Source organism: Sapajus apella, unplaced genomic scaffold (assembly GCF_009761245.1).
Source record: "Sapajus apella isolate SASKATOON/1434 unplaced genomic scaffold, GSC_monkey_1.0 scaffold35, whole genome shotgun sequence".
NCBI lineage: Eukaryota > Metazoa > Chordata > Mammalia > Primates > Cebidae > Sapajus > Sapajus apella.
In genome coordinates, this window is record NW_022436975.1 from 3919559 (window position 1) to 3937495 (window position 17937).

The 17937-nt window shown below is 42.3% G+C and overlaps 1 protein-coding gene across 2 annotated transcripts in view; it reads right to left on the minus strand.

Annotated features, from left to right (window-relative positions):
* The window catches only part of PXDNL (peroxidasin like), a 458440-nt gene that overhangs the window by 180187 nt on the left and 260316 nt on the right, over positions 1–17937 (minus strand). For both annotated transcript variants that reach the window (XM_032296051.1, XM_032296052.1), the window contains exon 5: positions 587–658. In XM_032296051.1, the coding sequence (XP_032151942.1) occupies positions 587–658 (72 nt within the window). The remainder of the gene's footprint in view (positions 1–586; positions 659–17937) is intronic.

Genomic DNA, 17937 nt, shown 5'->3' on the forward strand with positions numbered 1-17937 from the left:
TGCTTTTTTTTTTTTTTTTTTTTTTTTTTTTTTTTGAGATGGAGTCTCACTCTGTAGCCCAGGCTGAAGTGGAGTGGTTTGATCTCAGCTCACTGTACTATCTGCCTCCCAGGTTCAAGCGATTCTCGTGCCTCACCCTCCTGAGTAGCTGGGATTACAGGTGCATGCCACCATGCCCAGCTACTTTTTCACATTTTTAGTACAGACTGGGTTTCACCATGTTGGCCAGGCTGGTATCAAACTCCTGACCGCAGGTGATCCGCCCATCTCAGCTTCCCAAAGTGCTGGGATTACAGGCGTGAGCCACTGTGCCCAGACTCTGATGCAAGATTTTTAAATGTCTTTACCTCATTTGTGAAGTGCTTCTTCCTCTCTTTTGCCCTATTTTTAAATTGGATAATTCACTTTTTCTCCATTAATCTCAAACTATAGAAAGCTTTATATTAACTCTGTTTTACAGTGCCAAGGTACAGGCTGTGCCTCCAAAGCTTACAGCAAAGTGGCCTGATCTCCACGGCAGTCAGATGGGTTGTATAAATGGAAAATGTAAAGCAGAAGCAAAGACATCTAAAGGGTCAACACTTACAGTCGCTCTAATTTCAGAAGGTCTCCAAAGGTCTCTGGCTGCAGCGTTTCTAGTTGGTTGAAATGAATATACCTGGAAGGCACAAAATCAAGTTGGTTATTTTTTGTGCTGCTGAGTAAAATAAAATGTTTGAAGAATTAGCAATTGCTTCAGTTGAAATTGTGAATTTCACTGTATCACAAATGAAAATCAGAAGCGCTGAGATATTTTTTGCAAAGCCCACCCAGAAGGGGTCATGATGCTGGCCCTTTTCCCAGGGAGCCTCTTGAGTCGATGCTTTCTGGTTGTTGAAATCACTCTTCTACTCATTAAAATGTTTAAAGTAAATGAAGTTAGAGTAATAATTAAGATTACAACCATAATAAGTAGATTACAAGTGACCACATGCTTATTTACATTTCAGAACAGGGAGACGTTTCCTATCTGAAGGAGTCAAAAGTGGCATATTTGATGTAATATGATCATCATACTTGAAATGAATTAATTTTAATGCCAGAGGATGGATGAGAAGTAATGTGTCTTGTTTTAATCCTGGAATTAGATTTTTTCAGACCTAGGTATCCCCTCTGTGCAACTGATCCAGAAGGTATTTCCAAAGCTTCCATTTCAGAAAGGTTTCTCTTGAAGCAGAGCAACTGAAGACAGAAAGGCTTGCATTTTCTTCAGAAATCCTATGATGAAATGGAGAAGCATGCTTTTGAAGCATACAGCTGAGCAGACCTTTGCAAAGCAAATCTTCCCAATAAACAGCAGGATCCATGGGAAGGGCTGCACACTCCTCTTAGAAAATGCCAGAACGAAGGTTCAGTTTCTGCAGACGTTTCTCTTCACACCTGGGTTCAACAGCCTCTCTAGCAGCAAAGGGTGCAGCCGTACACAGGCTCAGCTAACACAGAGCACCCAGAGATGACCTATGGAAACCTGATCCAAGAATACCGGAGCAGAAGGCTTCTCAGGTACGAAAACAGATACTCCACAGGAAGTGGGAAAGTGTCCAAGGCCACAGAGCCAATCAATCCAAGCCACAAACCCTGCAAAACCCATGCTCTCTACACTCCGGTTCTCAGTTTGCCTATATTAGTGGCTTTTTAAAATGTGAAGCTGTGAAGTTCTTAACTGGAGGGAAGCATCACATTCCAGTCATGAAACAACCTAACAGGTCGCAGGAAAAGAGTCACAAGCCAGGTCTGTGGTTTAGCCAACCTAACACCTCCCAGATTTTCAAAGTGAATCTTTTACCCCATGTGTAAGCTCAGAGAAGTGTTTTGTTTTTTCCTTCCTACTTTTTTTATGCTTTAGAACAATTTCTTATAAAGAAAACTTGAGTTTAGCATATGAATTTTCAAGTAGCACTAGTATTTCTGCCATCATGGATCAAATGTGTATCCTCCATAGCTTGCACAGGTGTTTGTGTTACTGGAATTAGAAAGACAGCTTTCACTTGGGAGGTCACCTTACCTACAGAGCCACCTAAAATTGGGGCAAAGAGACAACCTAAGAGGTGAAATAACATACAACAGTTTATCCAATATTATGTAGCTACTATGTGATTTCTGCTCCACAGTAATTAATAAATAACAATTTCATATTTAAATATTTCACAGGTAGCAATTCATATTTATTATTTAACTGGGAAAAATGTGGTACAGAGATGAAGTAACATTTATTATGCATTGCTCATAATTCATGAGCAATGCATAATTTCTCTTCCACAAGGCACCCACTGAGAACCCGCTAATCACAGACCCTGTCTATTCCCCATCCCAGCAATACTTCCCTAGAATAAATCACTCCAATCTTAGATTCACCCAGGGATGGCCTGAAGGACAAATGCTTTCTGCTGGACTGCAATGCAATGCACATTGGGTAAGCAACTGGTATTGGAATTCGCTACTAATGAATGTGAAAAATGTATGTAAGTAGATTTTGCTCCTTGCAGGAAGATGAGGCAGCCCAGAGGGTTCTGTTTGATTACAGTCCAAGCATATTTAAGTTTCGTGTCCGTAAGATTTGACAAATTTTCCAACCACATTTTTTCAAACATTTTTTTAAACTTTAAGCCAATTTAAAGCAGTAGAATGTTTTAGGTTACATGTGTTTGCTTTGTGTGATGGTTTTAGCAGATTCAAATAAGGAGGGAGTTAGCTTTCATCCCCACTCCCTTCTGAGCTTTGATGAGATAGCAAGGTTCTCCTCTCCGGCACCTAATTTTTCTAGGCTGTGGATAACCCTGCCATTTTTGGATATCTATTGCAGGTACATAAATGTGAATGATTACTCGAGAAGATTTTAAATCTGTGTAAGTCACTTCATAAGGTTTAGATGTAAATGAATTAGTAGTTATTTCTTCATTCAAAATAAGCAGAAAACTATCGCCATTGTCATGTCACATGGATTCACACTAAGCTCCCCAGATGATTTCACCAGTACCTGTGCCTTCAACTGTTATCTCTATGCAGAAGACCCACAAATTACATCTCCACCCAAATGTACCTCTAGGATCTAAATTCATGCACACTGTCTTCTTAAAATATGCTCTAGATGTTTCAAGTAATCTCAAACCCAACATGTCTGAAACCCAGCCAGGGATCCCCCTTCACCACACTGGCTGTCCTCCATTGTCCCTTGTCTCAATTCATGGCAGTGCTGTATATATATTTGTGCAACTCAGAAAATTAGCATTGACCCCTTCTTCTCCCTCACTCTTTGCACCTTGCTCATTTCTGCGTTTTATTTTATTTTGCCTCCTAAATATCTCTTGAATGTGTTCCATTTTCCTCTTATCCACTACTTCCACACTAGAGCAAACTATGCCCTCAAGTACTAAAATATAAGAGCAAACTGAGGCCAGGCACGGTGGCTCACACCTGTAATCCCAGCACTTTGGGTGGCTAAGGCAGATGGATCACAAGGTCAGGAGTTCGAGACCAGCCTGGCCAACATGGTAAAGCCCTGTCTCTACTGAAAATACAAAAATTAGCTGGTGGTGGTGCATACCCACAGGGTGGTGGTGCACGCCTACAGGGTGGTGGTGCACGCCTGTAGTCCCAGCTACTCGGGAGGCTGAGGCAGGAGAATCTCATGAATCTGGGAGGCGGAGGTTACTGTGAGCCAAGATCGTGCCACTGCACTCCAGCCTGGGCAACAGAATAAGACTTCATCTCAAAAAAAAGAAAGAAAAGAAAAAACAAACTGGTCTAGCTACATCCATCTGATCTCCCCCCAGTAGAAATCCAAGACCCTTAAATGGCTTTTAGTTTCTATAGAAATAAAGACAGAGTTTGTTTTTGTTTTTGTTTATTTGTTTTAACAGAGCCCACCCAAGCTCTAGCCTGGTCTTGCCTAGAAATGCTCCTCCAGTCACCCCTTTATCCCCCTGTTTCCCCACCTCAACCCCAGTGCTCTGACCTCCTCCTAGCCACATACCTGCCAGACTCCTGCCCACAGCAGTCTCTGCATGATTGTTTTCTTAGCCCAGTAACCCTTCTTGCCTGGTGATTGTAGCCCTGTTTTCAGATCTTGCTGTGTTCTTTCTTTGGAAAGCCTTCCCTGAGCTCCTGGTCATATGCCCCTGTTATGGGCTGACCCATCATTGTCCTGTTGCAATTGTATATTTCTTTGAGTTATTATGTGATTCATGTCTGTCTGCCCTAACTAAGCTCTAAGGTCCGTGAAGACAGAGAATATGTTGGATTTAAAATAATATTCACATCCCTGGTTTCTTAGCAGAGTTTGACAAACAGATAGTCGATACATAGTTAATCACTGAGAGAATGAATGACCAGCCAATAGTTTTGCATGAGCACTGTCTTTGCAAACATGAGGATAAGACATTGACTTCCTTGCATGTTCTATGATATAAAACACAAGCTGGGAGTACGAGCCCTCATAAAAGCTTTCTGCGTTAATATCAGCTCAACGGTCTATAACGGTATCACATTTCCTTGAGGAAGAATAATCCCAAACTTTTACACAAGCCTGACTTTAGTTAGATCTGTAATCACGTATGTTTAATTATATCTCCTAAAACCATATAGTATCTTTGATCACTCATGGACCCAGAGGGCATCTAGCAATGTCTTCCTGGGTTTTTCTCAGAGAATCCATCTCACTACAAAGGGACGTGTTAGAATCACACATTTTCGTAAACACTGACAACACATTTGCCAGCTCTTATCTGAGTAAATATTTATCTACACAGCCACCCCCAGGTATCCGGCCGCCAAAGTGAGCACAAAAATCTTCCTACACTCTTTAAAACATGCAGAGCAGGAACATGTAGCCAGAGAATGACAACAAAAATAATAGAGAGATAATGATTCTCAGAGCAAGAAGTTGCTCTTATCGCTTTGGCTTTCAGCGTGAACTCACTAAGCCACATAAAAACAAATGCTCTGTGCTGTACCATCACCTTGGCAACCCCGATCTAAGGCAAGAGCAGAGATGGAGAGAAAAACACTGTATTTATCTGTATCTAACTGCACAATCAAAATAGCATATACGTTCGATGTTCTCAACATTTTTGTACAAAGTAGCTGCTTTTTATTTTCTGAAAATTCATGACGTTATAAAGAAAACAGGAATACTATCGGTAGAAGGAAACTACACACAAGAGTGTGTCTGTGCCTGTCTCTGTGTGTCTGTGTATGTAATTTTGCCTGTGTCTATGTGTGTGTGAACGTAAGTTAAGGCCGTCTGAATCTGAAGCATGTAGAGGGGATGTTGAAAATAAGACGTCAACAATCCTAGCACATGAAACAGAGCTCAGAGGAAGAGCAGTTTGCTGACAGCTGGCTTGGAAACCCACCGTGTGCTGCCTCACATTCACGGGCCAGACGCATTGAGATGACACCAATTTCTATATAATAATCTCAGCTGAGATTAAATAGGCACTTTGTAGCTTCCCTGCACAGTAGCAAGCAAGAATTATCTACTACACCAACAAATTATTCATACCGTTTAGGAATTAATTAAGCATCTGAATGAAGATCCTTATTTCAGAGTATAGTCAATGATTTCAACTAATTTTAAAGGAAAAAATCGACTGAATTATTAGTTTCCATTAGTTTCCAGAGAAAAACTTTCAGCATCTCATTTGCATGCTGTGCTAAAGTCAGTAACAGTGTATGCTACCAAATCCATTATAAAGAGAATTGTGTTTAATCTTAAAGAGTTAAAACCAGTTAAAAATGATATTTCACAAGTTTCACTCCTCAGGAGGTTATTTCAATCCTAAATTAGAATAGCCACAGAAAAAGGCTGAATGCAATGGCTCACGCCTGTAATCCCAACATTTTGGGAGGCCGAGGCTGGTGGATCATGAGGTCAGGAGATCAAGACCATCTTGGCCAGTGTGGTGAAACTCTGTCTGTACTAAAAATACAAAAATTAGTTGGGTGTGGTGGTGTGTGCCTGTAATCCCAGATACTGGGGAAGCTGAGGCAGGAGAATCACTCGAACCAGGGAGTCAGAGGTTGCAGAGAGTGAGATTCTGTCTCAAACAAACAAACAAAAAAGAATAGTTACAGAAAAAGCCATGTTTCTACAATAGTTTAGATATTTAGATATAGTACGATTGAGAGTTATGAAAAATCTTTCACTTCCTTTGTTCAATCTCTATCTCTTTTTGCCTGAACTAACAGCTGTAAATGTTCCCTGTAATTCCAGTCCCCTCTTTACAATCTACACTATATTGAATTACTTGGTGGCTCTTTTTGAAAAAAAAAAAAATTCTGGTTAGACTATCCCCTTTATTAAGGATCATTAATGTCTTCTTACTGTCTTTAGCAGGAATTCAGGGCTTTCCAAGATTCAGTGCCAACCTGTGACTTTCCCCTCCATCGTAAGTCTGAGCACCCTTTAACCAAATTCATTATCTCTGGAACCTCCCCTATTTTTTTCATAATGTCTAACATTCAAAGTGTTTTCTCACCCGTTTAAGCTCAACAGTACTTTTTCCATTAAGGACTTAGTGATTGCTCGTGTCGGATGTAACTTCACTCCTCTGGCTCCTTTAGTATATTAAAACATTTATAAGTACTTACTGAACGCCTGTGAAGTGTAAGACAAGATCCTTGACCTTCTCAGAGACTGCAATCAGGTAAGTGGTAAAATGCAAGGAATCAATGGCCACAGTCTGGTAGAATACCTATTATGATAATGGGCACAACTGTCTCTTGTCACAAGGAAAGTTAGTAGGATGTCTATTAGCTTTGCCCTCAATTTCCCCATAAGGTAAAAGGCAAAGTCAGTTGTGAAATGTAAGAGAAACGTAGAAAGAAGGACAGAGGTGTGTATTTTGAATCGTGGCTACGCCACGCAGGACGGGGAGCTCAGCTCGTTTTGATCGTCATTGCTAAAGCTGGGACTGCGTTCTGAGTCCTCTCCTTAATGGATTTGCAGCAGCATTGGAACATGTGGGTTAGTCCCTCTCCCTGCCACGTTATTCCCTGGCTTCCAGGACACCATCCTCCCAGGTCCTCTCCCACCTCAATGGACCTCCTGCTCAGGGCCCTTCACTGCTTCCTTCTCTCTCCCCAGCCACCTGGACTGGAGTGCCCAGGGCTGAGTCCTGAGGCTTCTCCTTTCTTCCAGACAAACCCAATGACATCCAGTCCCAGGACTATGAGCACTTTCAGATGTCAAAGATACCCACATCGCACAGCCAGCCCTCACCGCTGCCTTACATTGGATGCCCCACTGCCAGCCCCATGCCCATGTGGCTGCCTAATAGACATCTCAAGCTTGTTGTGTGCAAATCTGCAATCCTGGTTAGTCTTCATGCCCATTTCACAGCCTGCCCGTCTCAGCTGAGGACCTTCTAGTTGTTTAGGGCAAGAGTCTCAGTAATACCCCGGACTTCTCTCTTTCTCCAACATCCTACATCCAAGTGGTTGGTTGCAAAATGGACCCAGATGCTGTGCCCATCCCAAACCTGCCCTCCTGCCTCCTTACTCTGAGCCCCCACCACTTCTGGCCTAGTGCACAGCAAAACAACCAACTGGTCTCCCTACCTTTGCCTGGCCAAAGCCTATTGTCAACATAGCCGTCCTTGCTGAGAGAGGAGATTTTAGATGTTCTCACCACACACACAAAAACAATAAGTATATGAGGTAAGGCATAGGTTCGTTAGCTTGATTTGGCCATTTCACAACATATACATTTATCTAAGCATCCTGTTGTACATTATAAATACATACAATATTCATGTGTCAAGTAAATTTTTATAAAGAAGAATGCAGGAAACACAGAAGTCAGAGTGATCATTGAAAAGCCTGTTGGATCAGGCATGCCAACTCTCGTTCAAAACCCTCTGGTGCTCACTCGAAATAAAACACACATTGCTCACAATGATACGAATCAAATCTGTTCCTCTGATCCACACAGTTCCATGCTAACCGGGCCTGTCTCTCTGTCCCGGCCACATCGGCATCCAAGCTGTTCCTCTCACACACCAGGCTCACTCCTAACTTGGGGTGTTAGCAGCGGCTGCCTCTCTGCCTGTGCTGTGTCTCCCTGGCATGCATGTGTCTCTTTCCCTCCCCTCCAAGTCTTTGCTCAAATGCCACCTGCTCAAGGAGCCGCCCTGTGACCCTTCCCGTTTCAAACTGCAGCTACATTCCCACATCCTGGCACTTCTCAATCTCTCCCTCCCCTGGTTCTGCAACCTCTGCCTCTTCCCAAGGGGCACCTTGGGAAGAGACGGCAGAGCCAGCGAGAGAAGGAGCTCCATTGTGCTCCTTGTCATTGCTAGGCTATGGCCAAGGTTTAGTTTTCACCTTTATGGACCCATTGAGAGCATGATCTCAATGAGAAACTCATCTCACCTAGATCTAGTCAGATAGATAGAGAGATAGATAGATGATAGACAGACAGACATATACATATACACATTTAAATATTTGCCAAAGACTTGCATTATACTATGCAATACGCTTGTTTATTTATTAGTTTTAAAGCTTGCCTTCCCTGCTAGAATGTTAGCAGGTCCCTCAAGGTCAGAGATTTTACGTTTTATTTAGTGCCACAGCTCAGCTCCTAAAAGAGTTCTGGCATGCAAAAGACACCCATTAAGGTGGAAAAATGACAATACTATCTCTATTGCAGGGCTGCTGCAAGATCAGAGACAATGCCCAGGAGACCCTTAGGACAAAGTTCTAGAAAGGCAGAAGGCCAGGTGACCTGTGAAGTGCAGGGGGAATATTGGATCTAAGGCAAGAGGGGCACCTTGGGAAGAGACGGCAGAGCCAGCGACAGAAGGAGCTCCACTGTGCTCCTTGTCATTGCTAGGCTATGGCCAAGGTTTAGTTTTCACCTTTATGGACCCATTGAGAGCATGATCTCAATGAGAAACTCATCTCACCTAGATCTAGAAGATCACACTCTCTAAGACTTTGTGTTGCCAAGTATGAGCTTCTGGAAAAATTGTTTGAATTATTGGAGAATCTACCCGAAATTTGAGATGGGTTTGCTGTGACTCAAAACAGTACAGCTACGTGATTTTGTGGTCTCCCCCAACACAGTGAAGTAGAAAGCAGAAATAAAGAAACAGAAGCTAAGGTTGGTTCATATTCGAATCTAAAGGACAGCAGGAGCCTAGGATAAAGCACACGAGGGACAGGAACTATGGGCCACATGCAGAGGGACTTAAATCTGGAAGGCATGGACAGATTTTAGATAAGGTGAAACCATCCCAGGAATGGAGACCTGAGAAACAACCTAAGAAGCACAGGAGACCTGAGGCTCATCAGGCTGTATTTTGAAATTTAATATTCCCGGGGCCAAGCATGGTGTCTTACACCTGTAATCCCAGCACTTCAGGAGGCCAAGGTGGGTGGATCATTTGAGGTCAGAAGTTCAAGACCAGTCTTGTCAACATGGTGAAACCCTGTCTCTACTAAAAATATAAAAATTAGCTGGGCATGGTGGTGGGCACCTGTAATCCCAGCTGCTCGGAGGTAGCAAGGCTGGAGAATTACTTGAACACAGGAGGCAGAGGTTGCAGAGAGCCAAGATTGCACCGTTGCACTCCAGCCTGGCAACAAGAGTCAAACTGTATCTCAAACAAACAAACAAACAAAAGATTCCTGGGTTGGAGCATAACAGGGTCCTGCGTGGAGCAATGGGAGCATACATTACGGAACACAGAGATTGCAGACCATAAAACTGCACACTTCTCTGGAGGTGAGTGTTTCTTGCGCCATAAGAAGGCCACACTGTTATTGAGTGACAACTCTGTAGAAAGCACTGTGTTAGGTGCAAGGAAGACAGCCAGAGAAGTAATTCACTTAGAGCACACACAGAGTCATTAAAAGACATAATAAGTGTCACATAAGAAGCCTCAGTGCTTAAGGATCCAATGAAACAAACACAAACCACATAACATCTTTGTGGATAAATTGGTGCTTGAGAGGAACTTTGAAGGATGGTGAGTTTTCAACAACTCAAGCGAAGGAATAGTGATGGGGCAGACGAAACAACGTAAACAATACAATGAATATATCAGGAAAGGAAACTATGGATTTTTCTGCATGCCTGAGTGAGGAAAAGGGAGAAGTGAAAGGTAGACATAGACTTTACTGTTTTTGCCTGTGAATACTGAGATACGTAGGGGCTGGTTTGTATTTTCTTAAGGACTAATTAAAGGGTTTCAGGCTCAGGAAATTGATGCTATCAGTGCTGCAGTTTATGTCCACGGTTTGGTCAAAGGTGGGACAATGGAACAGAAGGACAAGGGGTGAGTTAGCTCTGAGGATCCTATCGTGGTCTAGGAAAGAAGAAATGGGAGCCTGGAACGAAGTGGCAGCAGGTCTAATGTGAAGCAGAGACAATCCCAAGAGAAAATGCAGAAACGGATCCCAGAGGCTTTTACAGGGCGCAGGATGGCTAACAGAAGCTTGGGCACTGGACACAAGGAGGACTGCTCATCTTCTTATCTGACCCGTCACTCGCTCAGTGATGCTGTGGCTGATGACACTTCATGTCAGGGCAGTGGAAGATTGCAGATCATCTGTGAAAGTCACCTAGCACCTTCCTGATACGTGGCAGAAGTCCAAGGCAAGCAGAGTGCCGAGGAGGTTGAGAAAATCCTTACGGTTTAGAACTTTAGACAGGGGCCAGCAGTAGGGATGTTTTGCCCAAGACCTGCCACCCGGTCGCCTTCCCTCCAGAGTTAATAGAACATACAACCGGCATAGGGGCTGGCTGCAGATGGAGAAGCGACTCCAATGCAGAGCCCCTTGTGAAAAACTGGAATGGACAATTGGTTGGTGCTGAGGTCAACATCAGGACTCTTACTGCCTGCTGTCAAATTAACATCCTGGGGTTCCCCTTCCCAAGCTTATGTGCAGAGATCAGCAGGGCCTGGAGCACGTACTCCAAAGTCATTCACTGACCAGGTTGCACGGAGAGGGCTGCAGGCCAGACACAGGCAGGAAGGGCAGACAAAGGATGACAGGTGGGCCATCCCTGACGTCACCACAGAGCCACTCTGGTCCTGGGACATCAGTCACCAACCAATCAAATGCACTCCTCCCTTTCTAGGGGGAAGCTCCCCAGAAGGGGGAGAAACGCCCAGGATGAAGAGTGCAATGCTCCCCTCTCGTGAGTACAGTAGGTTTGAGAAGAAATGTTAGAAAAACACAGGAAGGGAGGAAGGTAAATCTCCCTTCCTTAGTATACTGTATTTGCTATGTTTCTTCTCAGACCTGAACGTGAATGCCCCCGTCATCCAGCCAAGTTACTTGCTAAAAGATTTCAGTTGAATTTAAAAGCAAAGGAATGGCTGCCTGCCCTTACCATCTCCTTCATGCGCCGTGATTTTAGGGCACTGTGGCCGTGGACAATGCTTGTCAGATCAGATGGCTCCATCTAAGACCATTCCCGTTAAAAAAAACTCAAGTGGGTAGGTACGCAGAGTTTATACACCTACTGACATTTTGAAAACAGAACAAGTACAGGGTGTTTCAGAGAAGGGCAGCATAGTGTGGAAATTTCAGAACTCTTACTGTGAAGTAAAGGGAACAACAAAGTTAGATCCAGGGGCGGAGAGAAATGTGTGAGGAGGAGAAAGACTGAACCGCCTGGAATGTGAGGACAGGGGTGAGACGGAGACCTGACCTCACAGGGACGCTGGGATTTCTAAGAAGTAAGAGAAGCACAGAGGTCAGAGAGGAAGGACCAAATCAAAAAGGAGGAGATGTTCCAATACGTTCCCCTCTCAGCCATCAAGTGAAGATCTGTTTGGAAGCATAATAGAGAAAAAGGGAGATGGTAGCATTGATTCTGTAACAGGGCAACAGCAAATGAATGAACGCAACGTGCTCCATTTTTGTTTAAGGGGTCTTTGACCAATCCTGCATGTAGGCTAGGATAACTTTAGAGCACTGAGGTAAAATGCAGAAACAGCCACATGTAGTTTTTGAAGCTAACTTTGGGATGAAAGGGGGAAGTATGTAAACAACTAATGATGTTTTGTTGAAGATTTACAGGAGCACTGTGGCCTGACCAAGGACAAAGGTCCCAACCTTCTTGGACCCTTGCTGGTGTCAAGATGTCTGCAGTCATGATCACATAACTCGATCTCAATTCCCTCCTCTCCACCCTGCTGCCTCTAACATAAAAAAGAGCCTGAAATCAATACTAACTTAAGATGGTATTTAGGACACTAGTCTGCCATCGTCTCGGTTTGCTGGCTCTTGAATTAAGCTGCTTTTCCTCCCACCAACTCTCAAGCAGCAAGCAGCCCAACCTGAGTTCCGTTCCAATTATAAGGCAAGGAAGGCATCCTGGAAGGATCTGTGCCTGCATGCTGTGGAATGATCCATCTCTCCCTCAGCCTCTTGCGTTTTCATACGAACAAAATCAATTGTACGTAAACATTAGGAAGCTTAAGGTTTGTTCAAATGAAACAGGACTCTAGCTATCAGCAGTGTGGCGGACCTGGTTGCAGAGGGAGATGGACAAGTACTGGGCAGGCTGGAGGAGTTGTGACGCAGGCTGATGCCCACAGGTGAGGCTGTGCTGCTCTCCAGGTGAGGCTGTGTACTTACAGGCAGGCACCCGGCATAAAGACTCTGAGGATGGAAGCAGTGAGGAATGGGAAGTATGGGAGGTCAGCAGCACTGATGTGCCCTGGACTGTGCCTTGTGAAAGTTGCTTCAGAAACATCAGGGTCACCCCAAGCATAAAGATGGTGAGTCCACATCTTAGCAACAGAGGAAGCTAATTCACACTGTGCAAGGGACCGGCGGAAGCCTTAGCTTGCACACCAATGCGACCTTATTGCATTCTTTTCATGACTTCATACAAGCATGGCATTTGATTACTATAACAACAGAAACTTTTAAATGAGAGAGAGAATTAAGCTATAATGAAAGTTACAGCAAAATTAGCATTGGACACGGATGCACAATATTTAAATATTCTCTATAAATATATTTTCTCACAATAGTGAAAGAGAACAGCATACTATGGATTAGTACTGGCATGCATGCATGCCTGCCTCCGTTATTCTAAATTGGCTTTAGAAACTCAAATTCGCTTTATAAATGCATATACTCTAAAAGTTATATTTAAGTTTGCTCCACAAGATTCTAACCAACTATAAAATTCTACAATGTTCTAAATATTCCGGCCCGGAAGACTTTCTCAATTAAACCCATAAATCCAGTTTCCAGACAAAGTTGATTGTCACCTGCAGATTTACACCTCAGAGAGAACTAGATAGAGCTTTAACCAAAGCTGCCCATAAATGAATAGTTTCTCCTCTATTTGCATAACTACGGTTTTCTTTCATATTTCACTTCTGGATGTAAGCCATATGCACATTATAGGACAGCCTGCCATGAATAGACCACCTTACAGTTATTGAAGAAGAACACAGAGCTGTATTCCTCACTGAGGAAGTTGGTGGAAGCTTAAAATCCCGTGAATATTTGCTTTTATCTCAGCCGGAGTCCTAAGAAATAAACTAATAGAAGACATTTAACATTTAGAGGATAATAGGATAGGAAAAGATACTAAGACAAAACCATAATGATAGTTGTATGAAATCGTTAATGAATAAAATTGCAAAGAAGACTCAATTGTTGGCCAGGCGCGGTGGCTCACGCCTGTAATTCCAGCACTTTGGGAGGCGGAGGAGGGCGGATCACGAGGTCAAGAGATCAAGACCATCCTGGCCAACAGGGTGAAACCCCATCTCTACTAAAAATACAACAAAATTAGCCAGGCATGGTGGCGTACACCTGTGGTCCCAGCTACTCAGGAGGCTAAGGCGGAAGAATCATTGAACCCAGGAGGCGGAGATTGCAGTGAGCCGAGATTGTGCCACTGCACTCCAGCCTGGAGACAGAGCAAGACTCCATCTTAAAAAAAAAAAAAAAAAAAAAAAAAAAAAAAAGAAGACTCAATTGTTTCAGTCAGCAAATGTGACATATTTCCATATCATAATCCTCGTTTCTTTCCTTTTAAACCATTAATTTCAGATGTAATCGAAAGTGTCAGGTTGCTACATATGGAAACCATCCCTGGATGAAGCTTTCAAATGCAATATTTAAGACTCAGGGCAGTAGACTCTATACTATATTATGAAAATTTGCATGCTTTGATAATTCAAACGTTTATGTTATTTGTAATACTCCAATCCTTCAGGTAGTGTCTTCCAACAGTACAATCTAAATGTTATCCAATACACAGGACTGACAAAGGAAGGTAAACTAGAAATTAACTGATGCTCCTGAACCCCTGTTCGATACTTCAAGCAAATGACACCACTTAAGTATGTCCACACCCTCATCCACTATATCACTCCACAAAGTCCAGGTAACCAAGCAAGACCCTCTGAGGCGTGATAGAAAGCCCCAGAGACGTAATAAATACAGCCCTGGAAATGGGGAAAAGTTACATCCCCACACTGACCTCCAGAAACCAAAGTATTGAAGAAAAGAGGCATTTGAGATAAGCCAACGTCCTCTTTCTCCCACAATCATTGTTGCTCTGTGCAAAATTCCCATTTTATAACATACACTTTTGGAGAAACATACTTGGAGAAACTCTGATCTTAAGCATCATGACATTGTCTCCAGCAGAGAAATACATAGTGAAGAATAAAGAGAATGGTTAAACCTAAAATCACACTAGATGCTGAAACAGCAGCATGAGGCCAGCAGAAGGCTGCGTCCTTGCCAGAGCTGAGCCTCACCTTACAGGGGTCTGAGAACCTCAGTGTTGAAGCCCCCAGGTGTGATGCCTGGTGAGGTGGGAAGGGGGCAGGGTTTTGAGGGACAATCGGGGCGATGTGGAAGCACCCCGGTCATGGACTTGCAGGCTCTTCAGGAGCTCCGTGGAAGGGGGCTTAGGTGGAAGAACAGGGGAAGATCATCCACAGACGCTGGGGCTTCCAGGGTGCAGGTCTAGCTGGTCTGTGCTGCTGCCAGGCTCTAGGGGTGGCGGCAATGTCGAGAGATGGAGAAGGGACCTGTTGTGAACACATACCTGATAATTCTGGGAAGTTAACTTGGAAGCAAAGTGCCCAGAATCCATGTTCTCCAGGCACCCTAGACACACACCACTAAACACGTACCCAGGCGCACTGCGGGTGCGTCTTTTGATGTTTCTCTTCCCTGTTCATGGCGAAAATCCTTGGGAGCTGTAAGGAAAACACCTTCCTTGCCTTCATTTTCTGTTCCTCTTGTCCTCCCTCCTGAACGTCTCACAGGATTGATGGACCATCAGCCTCCTCCCACAGGGGAGAAAATAAGCTCTTGGCTTGACTTGTCTGGCCTCTGGAAACTAACTGGAACTCACTGAGAGCTAATGTTCTTGTCTCAAGTGAAAATGACAATTTTTTTGGAAGTTTCATGAGTTTGAGTGAAATATTCATAAATAGAGACATATAAAATACAAGTACAGACTGTCACAATAATTGTGATCATTTTGATGTCATATTTCTATGAATTCTTTTTCCTAATTTTAAGTTTTAAGAGATGTTAAAGTATTCACCTGCTTCAAGTTTTTATATTAATAGAGATATACTGCAGTTTGTAAAATCCTCTAAGTAACTTTATAAGCCACTGGGGTCTGAAATTTCAATTTAGGATCATAACTGAGGTATAAGGAGATATATTATTTTCAATAATAAAACAATAGAAAGGATATAGCTTCAGCTCTGGGTGGATTTTCTTTCTGTGTTCCTAACTTGGAAAGGATATTATTAAAGCTTCTTTTGAAATAAAATTGTGTAACCTTAACAAACAAATTTTATATTTATAAAGATCATTCTGAGATGAGTAACAGCATCCTATAATTTAAATCAAAGAAACATGTTATATTTCTTCTATTCGATTTATGTAAAATATTCAAGGTGAAAGACAGAACTCTGATTGTGAAAATACAGCGGAGCCACTGTTGATTAGAAACACAAATTCAAGGCAACTCTAGGAAGAAGTTAATTTTCACTTGGCCTATAAAGCAGATAAACTGGTGTTTAAGCCTGAGCCTCTGTGAGTATCCCGGCTTTGACAGACACAAATTACAGCCTTTCTAAGAGTATACTTTTATTTATATTTCTCCTTCAAAGTAAGAGGATTGATAGAAAATCCACCACGATCAGTAATTAGAATTTGTTCATGGCGCTTTATTTTACTTTAAATTGACATTCTACCTCAGTATATTTCTAGACCAAATTAGTTTTACAATATTAGCATTTTCTAGAGAGTGCCATATTATTCTCATCTGCCAGAATGAAACGAGACATACAAAGAAGTGATATAACTTGCCTGGAGTCACACAGTCCTTCCTGTTCTTGCCATTGGCTACGACGTAAATCATTCCTTCGTGGTAAAATGCTGCCGGAGTCTCTTTAACTGTTTCCTGACACTAGGCACCAATAAAGATTTATAAATTACGCAAATAGGCACTTCCTGCCTGAAAGAGTTAAAATGCCTCTGAGGTCCTGCTTCCACACCAAAGCCTGACAAATAGAAGAATTCGAAGCTAGCAAGCCATAGAGCTCGACACTGGTATCTATTATTAACCCCAATTATCAGAAGTTCTAATTATTCCGTTTTTAATTTGTTTTTGTATATTCTGCATATTCTTCCTTTTACTTTTCTTTAGGAAAAGTACAAAACAAATAAATAGAAGAGTAGCCGTGATTTATTTCAATTCATTGTAACATTTTACTGCCGATGCTCCACTCTGACGGAATATTATATTTGCCTAGACAACTCTTTTTTAAAATCTATTATCAGGTATGCACTCAGAGAGATCCTGATCTCATTAGGCTGGGGGGTATCCAGGCACTGTTATTTTTTTTAAATTCTCCAGGTGATTCTTATATAACACTCTAGTGGAAAACCATTGTTTTATAATAAAATACGATCCCATATCATAACCACAATATACTAAAATATATTGAAGGACTTTCTGAAGAAAATATTAGTACGTAGTGTGCAAAGTGCTTTTACTGTACTCAAGTTTAAAACCAATAATAATGGTATGTATAATAATGCTTAGGGTGCTAGAGCAGTGATGTAACCCTTCCCTTTCCTATCCATTGTAGACACAATTGACTATGTCTTGCTCATGGTTTCTAAGACTTGGTCTAGCTTTTTTACCAGAGCATTAGATTCCTTTTTTCTAAAATGCCAGTGCAAAATAAAGTGTATCATGCCAGCATTCTATGGCACATCAAAGATGAGTGATAACACCATTATATGTGTAATTGCCTCATATGTTTTATCAAGGGGTAATTTTATATGATCTTGTCCTTGTTTCTAACTGGTGACAAGCTCTCAACTAGCTTCAGAGGGAAAGCCGAGATTAATTGAAATCTAGTACATTGTAACTGTTGCGTCCTGTTTGTGAAGATCAGCATCTAATCAATAAAATATTAATGACTTTTTTTTAGCCCTTCTAAATTCACAGCTAAAGGCAAAGAGTTGTTTTTGTTCTCCACTCCCTTTTTTTTTTATAGTTGGGTGTAAAATCAAATGAAACATAGTTCTTGGTGTGATTAATGTTGGCTTTAACAGATTGCTTCTGTTTGGTGTACTTAGGTCCTTAATTTATCTTCATATAATGGCAAGGCTGTGTCTCCAACAAGCCTCTTTAAGGCTACTGTTTCTTAACAGTGTTCTTCCTGACGTCAGGGTGAGTGTATCTTGTTTTGTGTTTATTGTGACTTCTCTAGCTTGTTAATCTTTGTGAAGCACAAATACAATGTAAATGGCTAACTCTCATACCTACTGAATAAGAACTTCCATGAGGATTTCTGTAAACCCACTGATGGACTCCAATGCTGAATTTCCAATTGGCCTATGAGAGCTCCCGGAGCTCCATCTGGACAC